This window comes from Atractosteus spatula, chromosome 5, assembly GCF_055471065.1.
Source record: "Atractosteus spatula isolate fAtrSpa1 chromosome 5, fAtrSpa1.hap1, whole genome shotgun sequence".
In the NCBI taxonomy this organism is placed as follows: domain Eukaryota; kingdom Metazoa; phylum Chordata; class Actinopteri; order Semionotiformes; family Lepisosteidae; genus Atractosteus; species Atractosteus spatula.
The window spans coordinates 21,235,632-21,259,005 of NC_142710.1; the positions used below are offsets into that span (position 1 = coordinate 21,235,632).

At 38.9% G+C, this 23,374-nt stretch overlaps 1 protein-coding gene across 4 annotated transcripts in view; it reads right to left on the reverse strand.

Moving 5' to 3' along the window:
• jmjd1cb (jumonji domain containing 1Cb) overlaps positions 1-23,374 on the reverse strand; it is a 98,875-nt gene that overhangs the window by 18,995 nt on the left and 56,506 nt on the right. The window contains exons 1-7 of one of the 4 annotated variants that reach the window (XM_088915826.1): positions 17,670-18,264; positions 11,737-11,850; positions 3,637-3,742; positions 2,617-2,741; positions 2,193-2,336; positions 1,099-1,140; positions 148-421 (exon numbers count right to left, since the gene is read on the reverse strand). In XM_088915826.1, coding sequence (XP_088771952.1) covers positions 148-421; positions 1,099-1,140; positions 2,193-2,336; positions 2,617-2,741; positions 3,637-3,643 — 592 coding nt within the window. In that variant the 5' untranslated portion in view covers positions 3,644-3,742; positions 11,737-11,850; positions 17,670-18,264. Of the gene's footprint in view, positions 1-147; positions 422-1,098; positions 1,141-2,192; positions 2,337-2,616; positions 2,742-3,636; positions 3,743-11,736; positions 11,851-17,669; positions 18,276-23,374 lie in introns of those variants that run through there. The other 3 variants (XM_088915824.1, XM_088915827.1, XM_088915825.1) reach the window with 3 other exon arrangements.

The following is a 23,374-nucleotide window of genomic DNA, read 5'->3' on the forward strand; positions in this document are numbered from 1 at the left end:
TCAGATTCACGTCAATTCTTACCAGGGGAAAGGTCAAATCAAACTTTGAAAATTAAAATTCCTTAAGACCGTAATAAAAGTACATTTAGATGTGCTGTACATGCATGCAAGAAAACAGCATGTAAAATGTCTCTTAAACTGACACACCTCCTCGCCCTCCATTGTCAGGTTTTTCCTCTTTTATCTTATCTTCATCTGGCACACTGCTGTCGGATCCCTTCCTCCTGCTGGAGCGTGAAGTGCGGTGCTGGGGTGGCGACTGGAGCTGCTGCTGCTGTATTTGCTGCTGCTGCTGCTGTATTTGCTGCTGCTGCTGCTGTATTTGCTGCTGCTGCTGCTGCTGCTGAGCCTGTTTCGGCACGGTGGTTGGAGAATTCATGACTGGTCTGGGGCTGTTTGCTTGGGCACGTGTGTAATGACCCTAAATGAAATCCAGTGAGAACAACAGGTCATTTTAACGTCACATGGGTGATGTCAGCTTCAGTGATTAGAGAATGTTGCGATTCCTGCCCTCCCCCATAAGGCCTGAGCATGATGTGAAATCTCTCACAAACGTCACCCAACAGTCAAGCAAATAAACCCTTTTAACACTTTAGATTAGGGGCTACAAATGCAATTATACATTTTTATATAGACTGTAAAATATAAGGTCATCAATACTGTTTCAATAACTGACCCCAGCATGTTTATCACCAAGTCAAATTATTCTCACTCATTAATGCCCTAGGAATTAGTTTCTAATCGCATGACTGCTTGATAACAGCTTGTTACACATTTATGAAATGCAGATTGCAGCCCCTAAACTAAAATGCTACCAAAATCCTGTTTGTGGAGAAATTTCCTCGTGCTGATTATCCCTCATCAACAGCAGAGAAAGAGTCATTTCAGAAACAAGTGCCTAAATTGTTTAACAAAAACAATTGCTTGAAAGGAGAGTTCCTATGGCTTTAAAAACATCCACATTAAGCAGTATTAAGCAGTATATCATCACGAGTCCGCTTATCGTTTCTTAATGTTCTTGAAGTCGGGATATGCAGTTTCTTTACAAGGAAATACTGTAGGTTTTAAATTGAACTGGCAACAGCCGCTGCCTGGTACCTGATTGCTTCCTGTGCTGCTGGTCAGTCTCCCTCCTGTGGTCTGGTTGCATATCCCCCAATTAATGTTTAAAAAGAAAAACAAAAGAACAAAAAAAAAGTGGAACAAAAACATCTTGTTAATGATAAAGGGACTAGTGATGTTTTAACTGTTGATTTTATATATTTATAAGCACATAGGAACTTTACTTTAAAGCTAACTAGAATAGGCAACAGGTTTTATTTTGCCCAAATACTAGAAATAAAAAGACTTGTATAAAGAACAAACAGGATTAACCCTGTTTTATTATTCAGTATTTCTTAAGAAAAGTTCACACTTCTCTCAGCTAGGGCTCTGCCTTACAAAAAGGGGACCAGGGTCCTCAACTATATGAATTCAAACTACTTCTTACTCATTTACATTAGTACTGTACTATAAATAGATACTATAAATAAATGACAAAGTACAGTTAAATATATAGGATATGCAAATACATCTGAGCCAACTTGCAACTTTAAAATGATTCTGAAAGCACTGAGTAATTGCACTGTTTTTTCACACAAGCCCACAAATTGAAACAGCCACTCCTAATTTAACTCAGCTCACAGTTCTAATGCTCTTACCCCGGCAGAAGAGACTGACGTCATATCCTCCAAAACATGCCGTCAGACCACCTAATTCTTTATGCACTGTGCACCTACAGTGCCAAGCCAACAGCACATCTAAAGCAATGGACAGGGAACTGACAGAGCCTTCCCTGATAGCTCTGTAAGCTCAGAGCCTCCTGGCAGGTTATATGTAGGACAAACTGTTGGAGGGCAATTCAAAGAAACCCAGTATATAACCATCCCAGCACCGTCTTCACACCGCCTTGGTCCCAGCCAGCCAAGAAAGCAGGCCCAGTTGCTGTCACGCAGGGGCCTACCCTGTGATCAGAGCCAAGGCCTTTAGCGGTTCAGCTACCGAGATTAAATGAATATTTTTGATATGAAGTTAAAACTCTGTTCCAGCAGTAAGAGTTTTGTTTTGTCAAAAAGAAAATGAGTCCTGATAGAGCCCAGCTTTTTTCATGCGGAATAAAAACGTGCCAGATTGCAGGTGTGTTGGGTACTCACGTGAGCTGTATTGCTGTTCTGGCTGGAGCGAGACCTGCGCCTGGATGTAATTCCAATGTTTTCACCTTTCAGCAGAGAATGAACGACATCATCCAAAAAGGTCATCTGTACCATAGAAGGATCAACATTCTGTGGCTCTAGTACCTTGGATGACAAGAATAACACAATAAACAACATTTGCTTGCAGTTCTTCATAAAACAACAGCAATAAAGACTATTAAGGATCGCTGCAAGGTATTACATTAATCCAAATACTACATGCAAAACGAATCCTTGGGAAGTGCCAACTCGTTCAGTGAAGAAGAAAAAGCTGTAAACGTTAACATAATATTTTCTCACCACCATTAAAAACAATACAGAAATGAGGACATACATCATTTTTAATAACAGTACTCTCACACAGATCCATGCAAAATCATTTTACCTGGTCATTCATCACAATCATAGTGCGGCTGAAGAGATCGTGATGGGTGATGATGCCTGTGAACCACTGCGTAGCTGAATCTTGTCTATAAACTCGTACTCGATATCCATTTAACGAATAGGGACCTAGGGAAATTCCAAAGAAACCACAGCGGGACATACACCCAGAGTTAGAGACAGAGTTTGTACAAGCATTACTGTGACAGTCAATATGTTCTATATTATCAGTATGTATAGATCTCAAAATATATCAAGTAGAATATGACTGTTATAAGCAGCCAGCTTTCATGAAGTAGTGGTTTAACTTTGAAAAGCAACTCACGAAATATTATTTAAAATTGTTTTTTTGTGCACATATAAAGAGTGGCTGATCACTGACGTGTGAGACTGGCAATCCTCTCCCTCAAACCACTGACTGGAGTGCAACGGGTTTATGCAAAAATATATTGCCTTGCGCACCAGTTGTTAAAAATTAAATGCTTGACAGTAGCAGTTCTCTTATGTAACATCAACTCTTTTGATGGAAGGTTCTAGGAAACGCCAGCAGTGTGGGACCCCCCGCTGTGTTAACGAGCAATTTCTAAGATCATGCACATACAGTAGGTATACATGTACGTACAGTACAGAGGAAAAGAACAATTAGAATATAATCATTCATGTGCCCCAGAATACAGACAGGTTTTTCCTTTTTCTCCAGTACTAGGTTCCAATTATTTACACAGTTGGACTTTGGCTTCTTTGATAGTTGCCAAGTTTAACAATTATCTCAAATGGAATTCTATCATGGACCATGTAAACAGGCTTCTTGCAAGATGACCAGAAATCTACTTCACTGGGGCCCTTGATCCAACAACAAAAAAAAAACTTGCAGTGACTCCTATACCCAGAGTAAACAATTCACTAATTCATGTTATTTTTAACAATCTCATCTAGAAAATAGATTTTTAGTACACTGACACAAAACTTGTTGATGGATTTTCAAATACACTCATGCAAGTGGCCAAAAAACATAAAAAAATACCTTGCATAAAAATTTCCTGAACCTTTTGTTCCTTAACCCAGGCTTTCACTTCTTCGTGAAGCTGAGGGTTGTCCCTGAGAACTGGATTCAAACTGTCCACTTCATCCTTTTAAAGATAAAATAAAGACATTTCAGATTTACATGAAGTGCTACGCGCATAGGTAAAAGAGAAAGAAAAAACAACCACCGAAAATAGCCTTACCGACGCATATTACACCATGTCTACAGTTAATTTGATGGATAAAGCTTTTCATGGCACTGGGCTCAGACATCTTAATGGAGCTGGGCTTTTAGCTAGAAGAAAATCTCAGCTACTCTGGATTAATGAACAGAAGAAAAATAATGTATGCATGATTGATCTGCAGCAGTACAGCCTGAACAGCCCCCCAAAAAAATCAATGAAACCCCATGGACACATCACAGGAGTAGAAGTTAATTTCTGAGAAGCGATAGCTCATATGTTACATTCACATGGACAATTCAATTGCATTAATATTCATGTACAAATCAACTTATAAAAGAACCCCTTTAAATACATCTCCATGTTTATGATCTAGCCTCTTGAAAATCTTCTTAGGACAGAAATATCTATTTAAGGGCTAGGCTTTGTTCAAATCTGCTGCTGTGCATCAAAGGAGGAGGCAGATTTTATTTGCGTATTGAAATCTTCCCACGTCCAACCTCCAGATTCAGCTATAGCAGCAACCTGTTACATGATTTGCAGGTGAGTGAATAATAAGCAATTTATTGGGTTCTCTTACAACTATCGGTAAGCAGCATGTGAATCCTTGCAGCTGAACTGGGAGGTACAGCAGCCAAGCTAGGAGGTTTTTGTGATAAAACAGAAAAATTAAAACACATTTCCTTCCTTCTCAACCTGCCTTTGAGTCATCCTGGAATTTCAGCAAACAAGACATTCCAGACTACAAAGATAGACCCCTCTCTCAGAGAAGAGAAAACTAATTAATTGCTATTCTTAAGGACCTCTAATCGACTGGCATCGTGACAAAGGCTCTTTGGCTGTAAGCTATTTCTCCTGACCACTTCCTGTCATCAGTCACTTGAAAATCGTGTTTTTTTTTTTTACTTCTGACATATAAATCTAAAACAAAAGCTTCTCAGAAAGTGGAGCCATTTACTTCAAATCCCTCAGCTTTACCCAATGTGAACCAAAAGCACTTAATCTTTTAATAAATTACACACAGGTGCACAGACACAGTCTATCTAGTACATATAAATAATGGAGGGAAAGCTAGCAGATGAGTTTTTATTGGATTTTCATTATCACTTAGATGAATGTATTATGCATATTCTGTGTGCCACAAGAGACACCCTTATTATTTTCTTTCAACTTCAAATACACATTTGTTTTTTATAAAAATGTAGTTTTAGATTAGTGAAAGAAATTGTTAAAATGTGACTTTACTACATTATTTTGTAGAAGAGTGACTGTAAAATTAGTTCACAGTAAGAGTTAGGACCTTCATTTTATTTTGGGCTTGACAGCTGCATAATGAGGAACTTCTGGAGTCTAAAATAAACTTAGAATGGCTACAGACATCCACACTTTAACAAATCCTTAAATCATTATCTCCAAATTCAATTCATAAAAAAAAAGAAAAGTTATACTTCCTTGAGTTTCTTTTAATGCTAAAACCTTGAACACTTAAAGCGGCAGTTCATGGTGGCTTTCACTTGTTATTGACACACAGTTCATACTGGGTAAAGGGGAAATCCGCCCACTACTTCCATTTATTGTACTTGTTCTGTGATGATGATTAACATAAAAATAAAGTCAAAGAGACTGGCCTACTAAAAGAAGTACTATACGTCAGCAGACTGTTAACCAAACCACACTGCATAACTTTCACAAACAGGCAGCCACATAGTGGAATTACCCCAATCTTGGGCTTTCCTCACCCCCAGTAGTGTTTGTGCAGAATTACTGAATCCTACGATTTTCCCCTTTAGTCTTAATCTGTTCTGACTCCTGTAGCAGCCCTTTAGATGAAGGTCTCATTTGGTGTTACAATGGTTTTTTTAGTACTGTAAAAACCTTAATTATACAAGCCGAGTTAAACACAGCCCTAATAATGTGAGGCAATTATTGCTCATTTTAAACACAATGAGTTGTAAAAAAAATACTTCCTAACATTTCTACCCTCCCGTAGTCTCAACAGTCTGTTTTTCATCTGTCACACATTTAAAAAAAAAAAGACAAGGAACAATCTGTCTGACATATCAGGTGAAGGCTTAGCGAAAGACTCTGAACAGTAAACAGCACAATTCCCTAATTTCCCCGTGTGCCTTTGTGTGAGCTTTAAAGGGAATTAATCTTTCATTTCTATTTTAAGGACAGGGAACACATGATTTATTTATTGACCTGCAGGCTGTATTCCGCACTTTCTCGATACTAATCCTTGCACACAGCTCCCAACCAGCTGTCACAAAATGACATCTTGTGAAATTGCAGTGTTTCCCTAACTCAAGTCATTTCTCAGCATTCTCGCAATATCCCCTTTACCACTGCAGGCGTTCTGTAACCCCCCTCCGTCCCTAACACCCCCCCCCCCCACACACATACACACACACGTCTCGGTGAAGGACAGAGCAGATGCACGCTTTTTCTGCAAAGGCTCTCATCCATCAATTTTAAAGCAAAACGTTACTGGATTTTTCCACACAGTACAGTAGAAAATGCTTAGATATGGGTGCTGTGGCTTATGGAATTTAAAATACTTCCAGATATGAACTCTGACCCAGATAAACAAAGCTTTCTTCTCATCCTCATGCTAAAAGCATGTAAATGACCGAGAAAGAAACATGAAGCCCAGGTTTAGAAACCAGCAGCCAAAGCCCAAGTTTGATGTCTGTGTTTCAGACAGACTGATCCGATCTAGAAGGCCCTGGAAGTCATTCCAAAGAACTCTAATTCACCACCATCTGTGTTTTCATTAGGCAAAGGCTTTAATCAGCTGGGGGGTATATTTCAAGAGGGTTTTCTTTTCTGCAAATAGAAGCCACACAGCAATGACTCTTCTATTTCAAGAGAAACTCAATCTCAGGGATCCCCTGATTTTATCATGTCCCATATTGATGGCGTTACTGCACATAAGGCACTAAATACATAGACTGAGAAATAATGAACTCTGAAACTTCAAAAAAATTAACATGCCTGACCTAGGGAAAACACAGAATCTCAATCTCAAGTACCTTTCATTTGATCTTGAACTAGATCAGGGTTTGTTTTAATTTCTACAGCAGGAAACAAAGTATGTTTTTCTTCAGCATGTTGTGAATATCTTGCTGCAATTTAAAAGCAGAAGCTGGACTTTTAAATCTACAGTTATTATCACTGATCTACTCAAATTGCCAACAGAGGAAAGCTTCTGAAGCTAAGCTTTTTTTTAAAAAAAAAAAGAGCAAATGCATAATTGCACACTCTACACTATGACTCAGACCATTAGTGCAATATACCCAGATAAGCTAGAGCTTTTACTATTGCACAGCACAATCAATACGTCTAGCCTTTCTGGAATATCCATAATAGGACAGTGTACAAGCAATCACTGCACTTTGGCAGTTAGTGTGCGTCAGTGAAATTAACAATGTGTTCATTAGAAATGAATGGTGTATGAGTGGATTGATTCCTATAACAGAGCTGCTACACATCACTGACTGGTCTTATTAGCATTCCACAAGCCTGCTGTTCAAAGGCTTGAAAAGGAGACACAGCCAAGCACCCTCCTTTCTAGAGGGCACGATCGCAGGAGGGCCAACAAAGGACAAACCCCTCCGCATGCTGTTAATGCAAGCCTGCGTCAGTTATCCACAAAATCAAACCCTAATACCTGCAGCAAGGTGGGCACGCCACACTTAAAAAAGGCAAGATTTAATAAAAAAAATATATATATTGTCTGGCTTTATTTTTTAAACCGATCTTGTCTCCTGAAACTTAGTTTTCTTGCTCCTGCGGTAATTTCCGTTCTCAGTTCTCTTTTCCGTGGTGAATGTTAAATTTAGTAGCTGCCTGAGGAAACCAAAAACCACACAATTTAACTGATGGTAAAAAATCAAATTTTAACTTACTTTTTAAAATAATGCTGTTGTTTTGATGCTATACACCAAGTTGTTGCAATATAGTAAAAGTAAATAAGCAAAGGAAACAATGCAAAAACAGTCTGCAGAGAGAATAACACATTCCATATTATTCAATAATGTGCTGTATTGATTAATTATTAAATTAAGCAACTAATTTATCTTAAAATAGAGTTGTTGAGAAAGAACCTGCTGACAAATTAACAAAATGCTTTAAAAGCTGGCAAAAACAAAGTGTGTTTGCATCCATAGATTAAGAATAAATTTCAGCTAAAAAACTATATCACAGTGTATCGTCATTTAGGTAACTGGAGAGAGCCGTTTCAACTCTTGCATCAGTAAATACCAGATGAAAGTAGAACCAGGGCATTCCTATAATTTGATTACAAAATCTTTCCTTTTGAACAGTGCATAATAGAACACAGTTTAATGTTGGGAAAAACCTGGTTATGTAGTTTATTATTCTACATTACCTAGACACACACTCAGGGAGATAATGCAGAACATAAAATGTATTAAATAAAATAATTTACAGCAGAGGCTTAGAAATGACAATTGATCTTCATCTGAAGAAGGCTCTGCAGCTGAAATGTGTGCTCTTTCTGATTTTTAATGTGGAACTGAATCTCCACTTGTTCTTTTGCAGCTTCCACACTGACTACTCCCCACTAAACCTCTTAAAGGACCATTTTACGTGTTAAATTGGAAACCTACCAAAACTCTTTCATGTAAACAAAATGTTAGGAAATACAGATAAAAGCACAGAATTTAAAGGAAGGGGTGAGATGTTAAAATTGTATTACACACTATAAAGGCTTCATCTAGAAAAGTACGTACAGTTTTGGTCACCATGTTAAAGAAAAGATATTTGTCTTGAACAGAGAAGAATACCTGATACAAGTCTTCACAGTCCTCAAAATGGCACTAACAAAGCTAATCCAGCAGACTTCTTCAGATTGAACAGTGAAACACTCATCAGGGGACACAAGTGGAAGTGCATTTAAAACCACGAACAGGAGATGCATCAAAGGCTTGTGGGACTATGTAACAAACGACCCTGTCATGTGGTTGAGCCAATATCCTGGCTTCTTTCAAGAAACAGCTGGATGAGATCCTGGGATCAATTAATTACTAACTACTACACGAGCTAGATGGGCTGAATGGCCTCCTCCTCTCGTTTGTAACCGAAGTACAGCTTGGATCAGAAAGGAAGCTGAATATGAGAGCCAGTGCCGTGTGCTGTGCTACAGTTGTCCGGCTAGTTCACACTCCTGCTCTGCTCAGGGTCTAGGATTGAAGAAAAAATGCTGCATTTGTACTGCCTGTGATGAGGGGAGCCTGCCTTTCAGTGCAAGGCAATAATCATTCATCAGCGCTGGTCCTAGCAGCTCAGAGAGGGGTTTGTACAGGCACAGCCCGCATACAGCAGCTGCAACTACTCTGCCCACCACGACAACCCCCATCTCACTGGAGTCATTCTCAAGCTAAATGAAGATCATCTGCTGCAAATTGGGAAGACAGAAAAAAAAAACACATTTCCCCATTTAGACATTCCAAGTACTCAGCAAAAACATGTCAAATTGAAATACTGCCTCTTATATTACAGCATTTATTGTGAAGGGGCATTTGGTACAGTACTGCATATAATAGACAGCATTATCATTGCAAATTAGTCACATTCAAAGAGTACCGTTTACAGTAGGGCTTCACAGCATAGACTTTGAAAACTGGTCTGGATCTGTGAGGACACCCCTCTATCTGATGGCTGCAGCCCAATCATAGCCATTACATTATACTGGAAGGAAAAATCACCTGTCATCACAAATGGATTAGTGAAGAGCAACTTGAAAATACTGAAAATAAAAATCCTTGCTGTAACGAAGAGTGCAAAGCACAGCAGCTTCTGTAGTGACACCATCCTACATGCATCGTAGGCATCAGTGCATGTGGGATGGTGTCAGACTACCGTTCAAAAACGAAAGCAAAATTCACCAGCACGAAAAAAACAGCAGGATGTTAATGTTGAAAATAAAAAAAATGCACACTTCATTCACTTTTTTATACACACATTTGCAACAATACCAATCAAGTGCCTGAGCTCAGATGTGGTTCACCTTCGTCTCCGTTCTGAAGATTGTCACTTTCCCTTTCAATGGCTGTTCTACAGGTGCAAGTCTAAGCCGCTCAAGAACGCAGCATATCCTCCAAAGCAACCGATTTAGATTTCCTTCAAACCACATTCTGCTAACTTTACTTCCTGCACTCATGCTACCTCAACAGCGAACAGTGCTTGAGCGCAAATGCTTGGAATGCCTTTACAGGTCACACAGTGAATTAGCTGAGCAAGGAAAGGAGTCTACAGCCAAAACCAATTCAGTTAAAGATAGGTAAGAAATCAGTGTTCCTTCACAGAAATAAAGGAGAACATTTTAAGATATGCCTCTTTTTGGTTTCTAGCACAAAAAAATTCAAACCAAGAAGTTTCTGTTACAGGGCAAACACCTTTGAATCACTATAATAATGTCATGTCATTTACCAAACCGCTTTATACCATACGGTGTCATGGGAAGCCGGAGCCTACCCAGCAAGCAATGAGTGCAAGGCAGGGTACACCCTGGACAGGACGCCAGTCCATCGCAGGGCAAGTGCAAGCCAATCACACATGGGGACAATCTGGAGGCCACGGTAAAGGCTGAGGGGGGGAATTTGGCCCGGAGATCGGGATAACTCCCTACTTTTATCGAGAAATACCTGGGGAACTTTAATGACCACTGAGAGTCAGGACCTCCGTTTAATGTGACAATGTACCATATACAATTCACTGGCACAATTAAACGACACAGGGACTTATTTTAAATTTGTTGTGCTAAACCATTTCTATATTTATCTACACAGTAATCTTACTTAATGTACACTAGCATGATCCTTATTCTATAGGATAGAGAACTAAAGATATCATATACCTCTATTTCAATAAAGTACTTTAAAATGTACATTATATTCTTATGCCACTATTCAACTAAGGGCTAAAAAAATTACAACAAATGAGCAAAAGAAAAATTCCAGACCTATTTAAACAAATTAATCAAAATTAAATTTGACAGTGAAACAGTAATTACTTATATATCAGCTTTTCAAAAACTGGTATTTGAAATATTGCTGTAATAATAAAGCCACACACAACACTATCTTTTTATTTTGTAATACACTGCACATGAAAAATACAGCATAACACTTGCACACAGAGGCTTAATCTAATGGACAGCAGGGCATTATATATGGTACACAATTACAAAGTAAAACACGAATTTGTAAAGCAGATGGCAATGCGCAATGTGTTTAGCAAAGGGGGGGGGGGGGGGGCACAAGACACTAAGATCATAAGCTTAATGAATATATATCTACAGTGAGTAAACCAAACCCATACAGAAATCAGCATGTCAGAAGCCTTTCCCAAAGCCTTGCATACAAGCATATTCCTGAATCTTGTAAAATAACTTTCTTTGTCTAATTGGAACATGGCCCAAATAGTTGTACGCATGGTACCATATACTAAAATTATGCAATATGAAAAATTAATATTTTCAGATTCACTTTCCTTTCCACTTTCATGTCCAGTGTCATGTTTCACAAAATCCATCATGTCCTGGTAGCAAAGGCCTCATGAAGGAATACATTTATTCTGATGAAGAACACTAAGAATTCACTGACATTTACTCATTAGCACCTCTAAGCATGGTAAAATCTCATGAAGTACTGTATTTCTTCAACATCTTAATTAACTCCTTAAAACATTAAGCGACACCTTCAAGCAGAACAGGGTGTTTGCCCAAATCCTCAATCCAAGATGATCGGTCAAGAAGAAGCAGTGGCTAATTCAGAGCTATTTCACTCATCTTTATTCCAGCACAAGGACTGTTTATTTCCATATACCCAACTGTCATTTTCTCAAACAAGGCATTAAGGACCCAGAGGAACTGGGCCCTGTCCAATACTACAAACCTGATAGGGCTGATACGTGCCATCTTCGGTCAAGAAATCCAACTGCCTGTCTGCGAAGAACTCCACTGCAGTGATGGAGCCCAGAACAGCCTTTCCCACCAGAGGCTTGAATGTCTGCAAAATTAAAACAGTTAACGTTAGGAATAATAAGGAAATCATTAAAGAACAGGCCTGACAGTTCAAAGCTTGCCAGTTTAGCTTTGATGTGTCTTTCTTCCTTTTTCCCTGCAGATCTCTGATGTCACCATCTATCAGCTAGCCTTGCTGTAGTGAACTTTCTGTTACCATGAAAAAATAAAACCAAAGAGGGCATCTTGGCATGAGAACACACAATCACGTGGGCTGGGAGAAGTGCACATTGGAGGATTATCTTGTTTTGTTTTTCTTTTCCCATGTACATTGACATCCTTTGAATTGTGTTGCACTAAGTGCTCTCCTAGAATAATAATGTAATCACAGCTTTAGAAAGAAACAGAGTGTGAATATAATGCATGATGGTTAATTATACTATAGAATTGCAACTCACAATAAGTTAAAGATTTAATAACAACAGGTTCCAGATAACGTAAGCATGTATTCTAGGCTCTCACATCAAAAGCACTGAAACATGAAGAAACCATTCTAAAGACATATGGAGACTACAACATTCAGTAAGAAGGGTGGCAACATTCGTGTTAATATAACTATATAATATATGGTGCTTCTGCCCACTATAATGAACTTGTCTCATGGTACATTCGACAAGATGCATGTTAGATTTCAAATGCAGATTCATTGCAAAGTGCTAAATTAATATGAGAGAATGTCATTCACCAAATCTGCTCAGCTTCATTGTCATCATTGCCACAGAAAAAAAATTGTTTCAATGTTTCACAGGCAAGCGTGGAGAGCTGCCGAAAGGATGCAAAAGTATTAATCAGCACGATTACTATTTATGTAAGTACCGGGGCAATTTCTTGCATCTGGCTAGATCATGGGAAGTTACATAAAACCAATTGCAATTAAAAATAATAAGTGTGAAATCGTTAACTGTAACGACACTCCTGAAAACAAGTTTCAGCAAGTCAATACACTCTCCATATATGTACGGACCATGGTCTAAAAGTAAAACTGACACATGGGAATATTAATTATTATTAGCCTGGCAGTATACACAGACTGTAACAGTTGCCACAGTCCTATTTACAACCTGATACTGTAGTCTAAATTCTGAACAGAAAATAGACAGTAACCTAAAACTGCCAAAATATGCATTTACCTAATGAGCTCATAATACAGGGCATTTGATGACAGCGATACTTAGGTTTAATTCTACCGTTGTCTGTTCCTTACGTGCAATTTGTAACATATTACAGACTTTACTCAAAGTGAAAGGGGTCTCTAAATAAGGCTGGGTTGCACATGTTTTCAGTTCTGTTACAGTAATGAAAGTAATGTTCAGCTCAAAACGGCTTCTTTGTTTAGTACAGAAAAGCAGTAAAAACAAAGTCTGATATGTCCTCAAGTTGCCTAGGCCAGATTTCAAAGCCACTCGAGATAGGACAGGCTTCACACTCCGTGTACACTGGTGCAGTGGGTGTGACCCTTTCCAACAGAGTGGAAAGAAAAGATAAATCAAAGCACTGAAGAAAGCAGAGTCACCAGCTGCATTTCCATAGGTCTCATAACCGCAACAAAAACAAAGAACTGTACCTTTGTCGATTTTGTGTGCTTCATTATTTTAACAAGTTATTATCTGTCCTTTGTCTCCAAAGGTTAACTGGGAAAACAGTTTATATGGTTTATATTGATAAAGAAAATCAATACGCAGTCCCAAATTTATAGCCTGCATTCAAACCACCAAACTGAAAAATGTCACCAAACCTCAGCCATGGAAAAAAAAATCAGGGGTTTTATAACCCAAGACAGGAACTGAAAGTCCACTATGCAAATGTCATGTGAAAATAGCCAAAGTACAGTTACACTTCTGAATTTACCACTGCAGTCAATGAACACAACTTAAAAATGTTAATAAAGTAAAAGATATCGCTGAAAATGGGCCCCACCAATTTCATTTTTTTATTTTTCAACTAATCTTCCACAACATATTTGTCTACAAATATATTTCTGCAGACAAACAAGACAGAGTTATCATTCCATATGATGATGCGATGCAGAGAGGGGGCAAGGTTTGTGCTGTGGCTTACCTACTAATCTGTTTTTCAACACAAACCACAACAAAAGTAAAAGATTGTATTTACAAAATGCGTATGAGAAGATGCCATTTATAACAACAGATATGACTTTTTTTCTATTTTATAAAACAAAAGCCAAAATTGTGCAGCAGAGCTGGTGTGTGTACTGTGGGAAGGTTACAAACTCGAGGAGGCCATTTGGCCCGTCGAGTCCATCTGTTAGTCGTGAACTGATCCAAGGATCTCATCCAGCCACGTCCTGAAAGAAGCTCCAACAACATGGCTGGGTAGCTTGTTCCATCCTCCCACAACCCTTTGGGTAAAGAAGTGCCTTCTGTCTCTGTTTTACATGCCCTTTATTGCAGTTTCCACCTGTGTCCTCTGGTGCGTGTTTCAATGTCAGTTGTGAAGAATCCTGCAGGATTGACTTTGTCGATGCCTTTGAGGGCTTTAAAAGCTTGTGTCAGGTCCCCTTCTAGTCTTCTCTGTTCAAGACTAAAAGGGTTCAGTTCCTTCAGTGTCAGTGTGGCATATTGCCTTAAGCCCCAGAACATATCTGGTTGCTCCAAATGTGGAGACACTTGAAATAACTACTGGCAAAAGGTTTTTGTTCTTAAAATATTTTATCTCTGAGGAGGATCTTTTATTAAAAACAAACACTTCTATAGACTATAACCAGATGGAAATATTTTTTGGTAAGAACAATAACTTTTTTTTCGAGTCTGAAACAACTTATCTTTAGCTACAGTACTACTCTCACTAACAGGCTGAACTTAGTAGAAAACAAGGCTACAGCTGGTCTGAAATGCTACAGTAGAACTGCACTTTTCTAGGACAGATAAATATAGCAACAAGAGATCAGATCTGATACTCTTGAAAACAGGTGTTTCCCTATAGTCATAAAAACATTTTAACCAAACTACTAAATATATGTTTAAGAAAAGGCTATTCAAATCATTGTGGAAAGCTTTAAAACCCACGCAAAAAACACGCCTAACTTCAGATCCCCAAAAACTGCATTTTTCTTGATAAGCCTACTACAGTATTCTTTACAGCAATATTCATTACAATGTGTTAAAATATGAAACACTTCATTACCAAAAAATGTAGATCAAATATTTACCAATTCGCATTACACCTTACTGCAACACTACAACTAGGTCGCATCTGCCACTCTCCAGATGAAAACTCAAGCCAGCACAAAGACCTGGCGCTCAGACAATGCAATCACTGCTGGACACCTTCAGAATACACAAGTCATCACCAAGAGCAGGCCAACCACCTCCTTTAATTTGCCTGCATCTGCAAAGGGTTTCTGAAAGCCCGAATGCAGCTGTTGTAGACAAAGGATCTTAAAAATACTGTCCTTGCCTTGTATTGCAGGGCTTAGCCATAATTCAGCAGTAAATATTTTATAAGGCTGAGTGCACTGGAATGTAAAGAAACGCCAATGGAACTCATGCATAGCTAAGTAATCTGGAGGCCTGAACGGCTCTGTCATTCTCTGAAATGTTTCAACAGCCTAAGGGGAAATGGTAGGCTGCTATCTGATGAAGGTCACGGTGGAATACAGCTCTGGTTACTCACACACACACACATCCACACAGCCTAATGCATTCTTTATTATATAAGCATACAATAGATGAGTTCATTTGTGGAGTGACAAGAGAAAATGCTGCTTTTCTAAGGGATATTAATACAGACTGTTATGTGGTCTACCCCGAGATTATTAATATCTGTTTACCAAGCTTAATACTTGGGTCTCCCTGCAACTAATGCTATACAGTACCATACAGTTCCATCTGTAACAAGAAGCTTTGTTTTCAAACCTCCTCTCAATTACACTAAATGGTAGTTAGGGCTAAAGCACTCCACAAAATAATTGCTTCTGCAATTTAAACAAACTTATGCATTACTACTGCTCCAACTATTCAAATTAAGATAGCTTTTACATAATTTAAATTGTTATAACGGAAGTAAAGGATGAAGAGAATTATACTCAGATAATTCAGGCCTTAAGTATTGTATTAACAGTTGACTCATTTGTGTTTTTGATCTTTTAACTAGTAAGAAAAACATATTTTTTTTAACAGGTAAGAGAATTGATAATGGGGTTTTTTTTTATCAATGTTGGTGTCCCAACAGAATAAAGTTACACAAAAGGATTCACATATTCATACCATTGTTCTCTAACAACAAATGTAAAAGCCAAGTTAAAGCTGGAGTTTCCATGCAGGGTGGGTTTGGCACAGAAATCACATTTATATACTGTACATCACCCTGAAAAAAGCAGACATACGCCCTTGACAGAGCTCTCATAATACAGCGTGCGCTCCTCGTACCAACCGCGGAAAACAACAGCCAACATGTTTGTATGCTTCCCAAGCGCTCAGGGACCCGACCCCTCTGGAGCCCAAACACAAAGCTGCCACTGTGCGCGAGCGAGGAAACGGCCACGGCCGCGGCCGCGGCGGCCCGTCTAGTGCTCCACGTTGCAGCGCATTCCTTTCACATGAGAAAAAGCAGAACAGATGAGACCTCCCTGGAAAGCAGGCGAGGGAATCTTTTTGAAACATGTCCGTCGACACCCTAAATAGAAATTGCACCCAGCCGTCATATCGCACCAGAAATGTCAAAGCGATTTTTGTCCATACGCCCACCTTGGACAGCAGCAAACAAAAACAGGAAGGAAGACAAGAAATTGAAACAATGTTGCAACGCGATTGGCTTTGAGAGGTTTATGATATTCATGGAACACCCCTCTGTTCAAAGGGCACTTTGTACTAGTGTAATTAGAAACAGCTTTGCCCTGCATAATGCAGCATTTAACAACTGTTAACTAAATAGGTCACAGTGCAGCTCTCCATGCCTCCATTGAACAATGTAAAATTTACACACACACACACAAACAATGTGTGCACTTAACAGACTATGGTAGAACAGTCTCAGTGGCTCATCAAGATTACAAACAGCTCTCAATGCCAAAGTCCAGACTCCCACTCTGGAGAGAATATTGTTAAAGAACAAATGTACTTAGGAGGTCATACCAAAAGGAAAAATCCGTCAAAATAAAGCACTTTGTGATTGTTGCCACCTTGAACTGCATGTTGACATGACAATTGTTTCATTTGATCTTTCCAAGTCAAAATGTTAGTGCCAGATAACACTGAAAATTCAATCAACAGGGGACAAGGAAACTTCTCCTAATAAACACAAAGGCCGGTTCCCCTTTCCTAATAAAACCTTATTTACATATCACTGCGAGCAAGATTTAGTCATACACTGCTTAATTTTCCTCTTAAAATCATTTCACTATACTGTACAGAAATTAAAGATCTTGCCCATGGGAATTACACTGTCTCACAGCAGCCATAAAACAAGACATAAAATTAAAAACAGCAGTAAGAAAGCCATGAAGATGTGATCAGATTTATGCCGGCATTTGCAGTAACACCTACTGAAACAGAAACAAGTACTTTGTTCCCTTTATTAAATACTTCTGCATTAACTCTCAATCTATATTAGATGTTTTATAAAATTTCATAAAGAATAAAACCATTAACATCACTTACAGCAGCAAAGTTTCAGGGCTCTATGTGTTGCTCCTTAATTTTCTGTATTAAATTAGAATATAATTGTGCTATTTTATCACTATGAACTACAGTTACAAATAATCGGTTTTTCAGAATCTTTCACTCTCGCATCTTTATTTTTGCTACGTTCTGGACCTGGAAAGAGACAGAAAAGTCAAAGACAAACCTTGTTCTCCTCCCGATGGCTTTGGTGTCCTAGAATATGAGAACAGCTCAAACAGAACCAGCTCACGTGTCCTGTCCACAGCCTAGCTGGTAATTTTGTGAGCAGAAGAGGTATTATAAATCATTTCTTCTCAGAGATATCTCGCAGTCATTAAAAAGAGAGCCAAGCCTTGAAAACCACACAGCCTTGTTCTGCAATTGGCCACATGTCAGACATTTTAAGTGCACAACAAAAGAAGAACAACTAATGGAGAGATCACGGAGCACAGCGAAAGAACTGGAGAGACAGGCGATTTTCTCTCTCTCCCAGCCTCTCAGCCCCAGTGCAGAGGCGGATTATTACTCGCTCTTTGTCATCGGCAGTGTGGTGTTAACAACTGAGAAATCCTGCAACTGGAGCACTACGGCCTGCCGAGATCTGGGTCACGATAATTTCTCCAGAGGCTAGTTGCACAACCAATCAGATATTCCAAACAGTACACTGCAGCCACCCCACAGCTAATCAAACACAGCAGAGAGCTTTGTAGGTTCGATTTCTGTTGTTGTTTCAAGGTTTTCAAAATGCTCTGCAGCTTCATCAGCCACTGCAGACACCCAAATGAGAATCAAGTTCTGTGCTGGAGGCGTGCTAGAACCAGGAAAGGGGCGGTACTGTTTAAACTGTAACTAATCCCCTATCACAGGTGGCAAGGGAGTCACTTCCAGCATGAGTCACACTGCTGATTAGTCATTTGGCAGACCAAAAACAGGGAGGGTTGTAAATTTAAGAACAGACCAGTGGCAAGGTCCAGAGCACTTAGCAAGCAGTGATGGGTCAAAAAATAAGCACAATTAATGAGCACAAAGAGCAAACGATCTAACAAACACTAGACACCTAAGGCAGAGAACCTATGTCAATTGGAGATGAAGATTAATTTGTGTTCTTTGAAGAGACGCCCCGGTGCTGTATACAAATGTAGGTAAAAGTACTGCGAGAGCTTCTTTTTTAGTTCATGTGAAGCAGTGCGACAGCCAGCTCTTGGAATTAAAAGAATACTAATCTGAAATCTAAATCTCCTTACCAGTCTGGGATTCCCCACACCCATAGCCCAGCTATGAGGCAGGTTTCTACAGAAGATCTCTACAGCCTTGAGTGGGGGTGTGAAATTTCAAAGTGCTTTTACTCACCACCTACAATAAGGGATTGTGAACTACTGCAGATTATCCAGCGCCAACAGACGCCTACTGATCTGGAACAGGTACTGGCAGGAAATGATTGTGGAAGAGCGATATCCCTCATCTCACAGACATTGTAATAAACCCCTGCTGGAAACGAGAAAGGATATGTGGCCCTTTCTGGTTTTCATATACCAGAATCAAGGGTATTCAGCCAGTATCAAAGCAAATGTTCATATGCAAATTATACAAATCCCCTACAATAACATTTTCGGAAAAAAATATTTTTATTATTACATTTAACACGATAGCTTTCAAATTGCTTTTTGTTCAAAAAATGATAACCGTATGAAGAAACAGCTGTACAAGAAGACTTTCATCATCTTGGAAACCACTTTAGGCTGAATAAACTTCCTAAAAGAAAGCATTCTGCTCACTGTGACTGAATTTGCTCGGTATATAAATACAAACTTAATGTCAGACTGTGTTAGCCGAGGTATTAAATCCTTTGTCAGCCTTAAGGAAAGCTGAGCATTGTTTTTCCCCTCTGTGCTCTGTCTGCAATGTGATTAAGAGTACAAAGCTGGTAAAAAATGCAACGTTACTTGTTAAACAAGGTAAGCTTGTTTAACTAGGTAAACTATGGTATATAATCTTTTGAAAAACTTACTATTTCCCTTTTTCCTTTTAACCTGCCTGTGTGAACAGAATGATTTCATGTCATTCATTTAAAAAATACCCAATTTTCAAATCACAGTGCATTTTCTCTTGTAACCAAACAACTGCTAATACCACCACACCACTGTTAGGATTATCACTCTACACAGGAAGCAAGGACCAAAACAGTACATTTTGTTAAGCATTTTTAAGGATTTGGTAGAGCACCTGGCAGAGGACACAGAAGACTCTGCCTGTGCCATCTCAACATGAAACCGGTCCCTTGGCCAGGTCAAAAAAGTCCCTTTATGGCCATAACGGTTTATAGCACAACACTGGTTTCTAAGAATAATACATGTAAAGTAAAAATAGGAAAGAAGATTTTACTTCCTAAGACCGTGAAAACAAATTCTAAAAACTTCATCTTGATCAAAATGTAGACCCCAGGACTAATTGCAGTAATGCTTATCAGAGGTGCACTGCACTGTTAAAACCTCCCTTTTACTGGTGACACTTAAACCTCTTTAATCTGACTGTCAGCTGGTTACTAGACAAACAACAGCAAACCTGTCCTGAAAGTCACTGAGGAAAAGCTTAAATACCTGGGTAGAACATAGGCTAATAGGCTGAGGCTCCATCATGTGACAAACAGATGGGGAAAAGGTTTCTCATCCTAAAATATCCAGCTTGTTTTGTTCCACCCAAAATGAACCAAATTTACTATGCATATAATTTAACAATTTCAGTTTTTTTCCCCCAAAATTGAAATTCATAATACAGAGATGGATCCATGAACTTGTCTGGCCTGTTAATGCAGATGTCTAACATTTAGAAATAAGAGACACTAGCAAAATTAGCAAATAAACACTGGATTCAAGTGTAATAAAGACTGCTGCAGACATTCCTGAGACAGACTGAAAAAGTGACCTTCAGATTTGCACTGCTGCTACATGTGAGATGCTGGACAAACATTTACTACCATGTTCAATTAAACATGATTCGATGCAAAGATAAAAGCTGAAGGTGATACAAGCAAACTAGCCAAAAGTTTTTTTTAACATATCTAATATTAGGGTTACAGCTTACAAACTAATCAGGTTTTACTCAGGATTTATTTCCTCAACACGCAGAATGTACATTTTCTGCTGTAAATTAGGCATGTTAATTGTTTTCACAGATTTCTCAGTTTTAAAAGTAAAAAAGATCAGTAAAGCCAAATTGATAAGTGTATGAAAACCCTGTTTTCCACTATGGAGCCAAGGTGATGGCCCTGATCTCCTCAGCCTGTCCAGTCCCCAAGAGGTGCATCTTCCAGCGATGTCTGAGTCATTTCTCTCTTTCCACCTGCCACTGTCCTCAAGGTGCGAAACCTATTCAACTGTCTGGTCACATCTCTTTGAGAGGGCAGCGAGCCGTTTTGTAAGTGTTATACATAGCTGCCTCTTCTGAGCTGCTGTTTGTGCAGAATACTGGGCGTGCCAGGAACCATAAACTGTAGCTTTACACTTTCACCAAATGGGCTAACAAAATGTAACCACAGAAGAGACTTGGAAGAGAAATTGCTTATCCCAACCCAGATGGCAAAACACTGCAGCAGGACAGTGCCTCTGTACCACCCTCCCCCTCCACACCGGCATGTTTCCAATCCTTTACTAAGCTAACAAGATTTACAAAGGGAATGATCTGTTACACAACGGCCCCATCACAGTCTCTGCTCCTACAGTCCCTCTTCATATTTATCTATAATAACAAGAAATATGACCGGATCTGTTTATACACAAGACCTAATCTCACTGATGTACATTAAACTGTGTCAAGCCGTCTCTGCCATTAACTTAAGTAACACAGGACTGTCTTTGCATCTTTGTAATGTTAGTCCCCTCTGGGATTAAACACCACAGCACTGCAGGTCTCAAACAATCCATGACCTTCAATTACCGTTCTGGCAAGGTTCAACAAGATACATGTTAATTCTGGAAACACAGCGTTTTCCATCCTGATACACTGAAAACAAAACACTTCTGCAGACACAAGAACATTTAATTAATACGGCTTTGCTGAAGTGAGACAAAGGTCATTTAAATATGATTTTAACAAAACAGTTAAATATTTGCATTTTCTTTTGTCTTGTTTATTTGCTGTAATAAATAAAAGTAGTCCTACAGACAAAATATCAAGAAACTCTTCTAATACAATCATATTAGTCATGAGCTACTGAACAATACTGTACTATTAGACCAAAGTTCTTTGAACAAAGTTATATTTCATACATGTTACATTATGAAAATAGTAAATCATTCAATGTTTTTCTTAAGTATGTGTCAGGAACCTTTTATCTGTACATGCTTTGTGTTGTAGTTGTGCGATAATCAATGTTAAAGCTGCACTGTGTAACAGAAATATGGCTGCACATTATAGTTTAATGACAGTTTAATGACATGAAATTGCGAGAATGCATGCACAAATAACTAAGAAAAATAACTGACCTTGTTAGCAAGCACTGGAATAAAAACAGCCAGCTCTGGATAATGTAATGCTGTAGTAATGATGATTATTAGTATCTATGCAACATGAGTATTAAGAGTCACACAGAGATGCATGTATTGTATCTCTATATGTAAATACAGATTTATACGACATTCCTTTGAAACACTACAGTTGGGTCATTACTGTACTTTATTCCTATTTATGTGTGCTCTCTGTAAATTAGTTTGGCAGACTAAGTTATCCTTTAAAATATCATACTGCAGTCCCTTCCCTGACGACAAACACCCCAACCCTCTGAAAGCAAATGCTTGCAGGAAAGTGGCAGAGCTCCAGCCAGTACTGCCCTGCGCTGAGGGTCTTCCCGAGAGGCCAAGGCAGACCTCGACAGCACTCCAGGTAGCAAATAACCATTAGATTTTTATAAAGATTATATAGGTATGCCTCATTACAAACAGATTGGATTACTCCACATCGGCTTAGTGGCCATAGCTCTCTAGATATCCCTAATCCTCCTCAAGAACACAGAGGAAGTCACTTGAGTTCAGACAGTAGCTTCTTTGTTTCCACTTCAGCAGGCCCACTTCTGGCACTCAGGCAAAGGGCAGATAAAAGGAAGGCTGTGGTTGAATGTGTCTCGCGGTGAAAATTTGTGGTTGTTTTCTATCAACAAGAATACGACTTTCTACATCGTGCCTGTACTTGCTGAGCAAAACAGCAAACAACAGGTCTCATAGTGGTCATCTCACTGGATAACTGTCCTAATGTACACTTACAACAACAGGCTATCAGATAAAATGCCCGCCACAGTAAAAATTGAAATGAAATTGAATTTATTTTGTTTTTTCACCTTGAGGATTTAAAGTGAAAATACAAACCGAACTGTGAGTGTGTTAATTGTGTACACATATTACATGTACAATCTTATTTTTTTCATGGGGAAAAACGTGTAATGAAAGCAGTGGTAATGACTATAGTTGAGAAAGCATTTCATTTCAAGGAGATTTCCACTAGAAACCAGGGTTTTCAATCTTTTCTGGCCACAAGACCCCTTTAATGAAACCCCACTGTGGACTCCTAATGCACACACATTTAAAGTGCAGTATTTGCTTATTAAAGTAATTCTAAAACATTAAAAGCAAATGTCCAGATGTCATACCATAAATTCTATGAGAAGAGATCCACTGCTGATTTGAAACACTACCCTAGAACTGAAAAGTGAAGACTCTGTCTCTGGACACCCCCTGGACAGTCTCCAATTGCCTGTAAGGGGTCTTGGTTCACTCAGTGAAAGTCCTTGCATTGGAAAAAATTTTAAAGTGCAAAACATGGTTAGAGGATACAAACACAGAGCAGTTTTTGATATTGTGCACAATAAAAATATCAACTGCCGACATCTGTCTCTTCCGT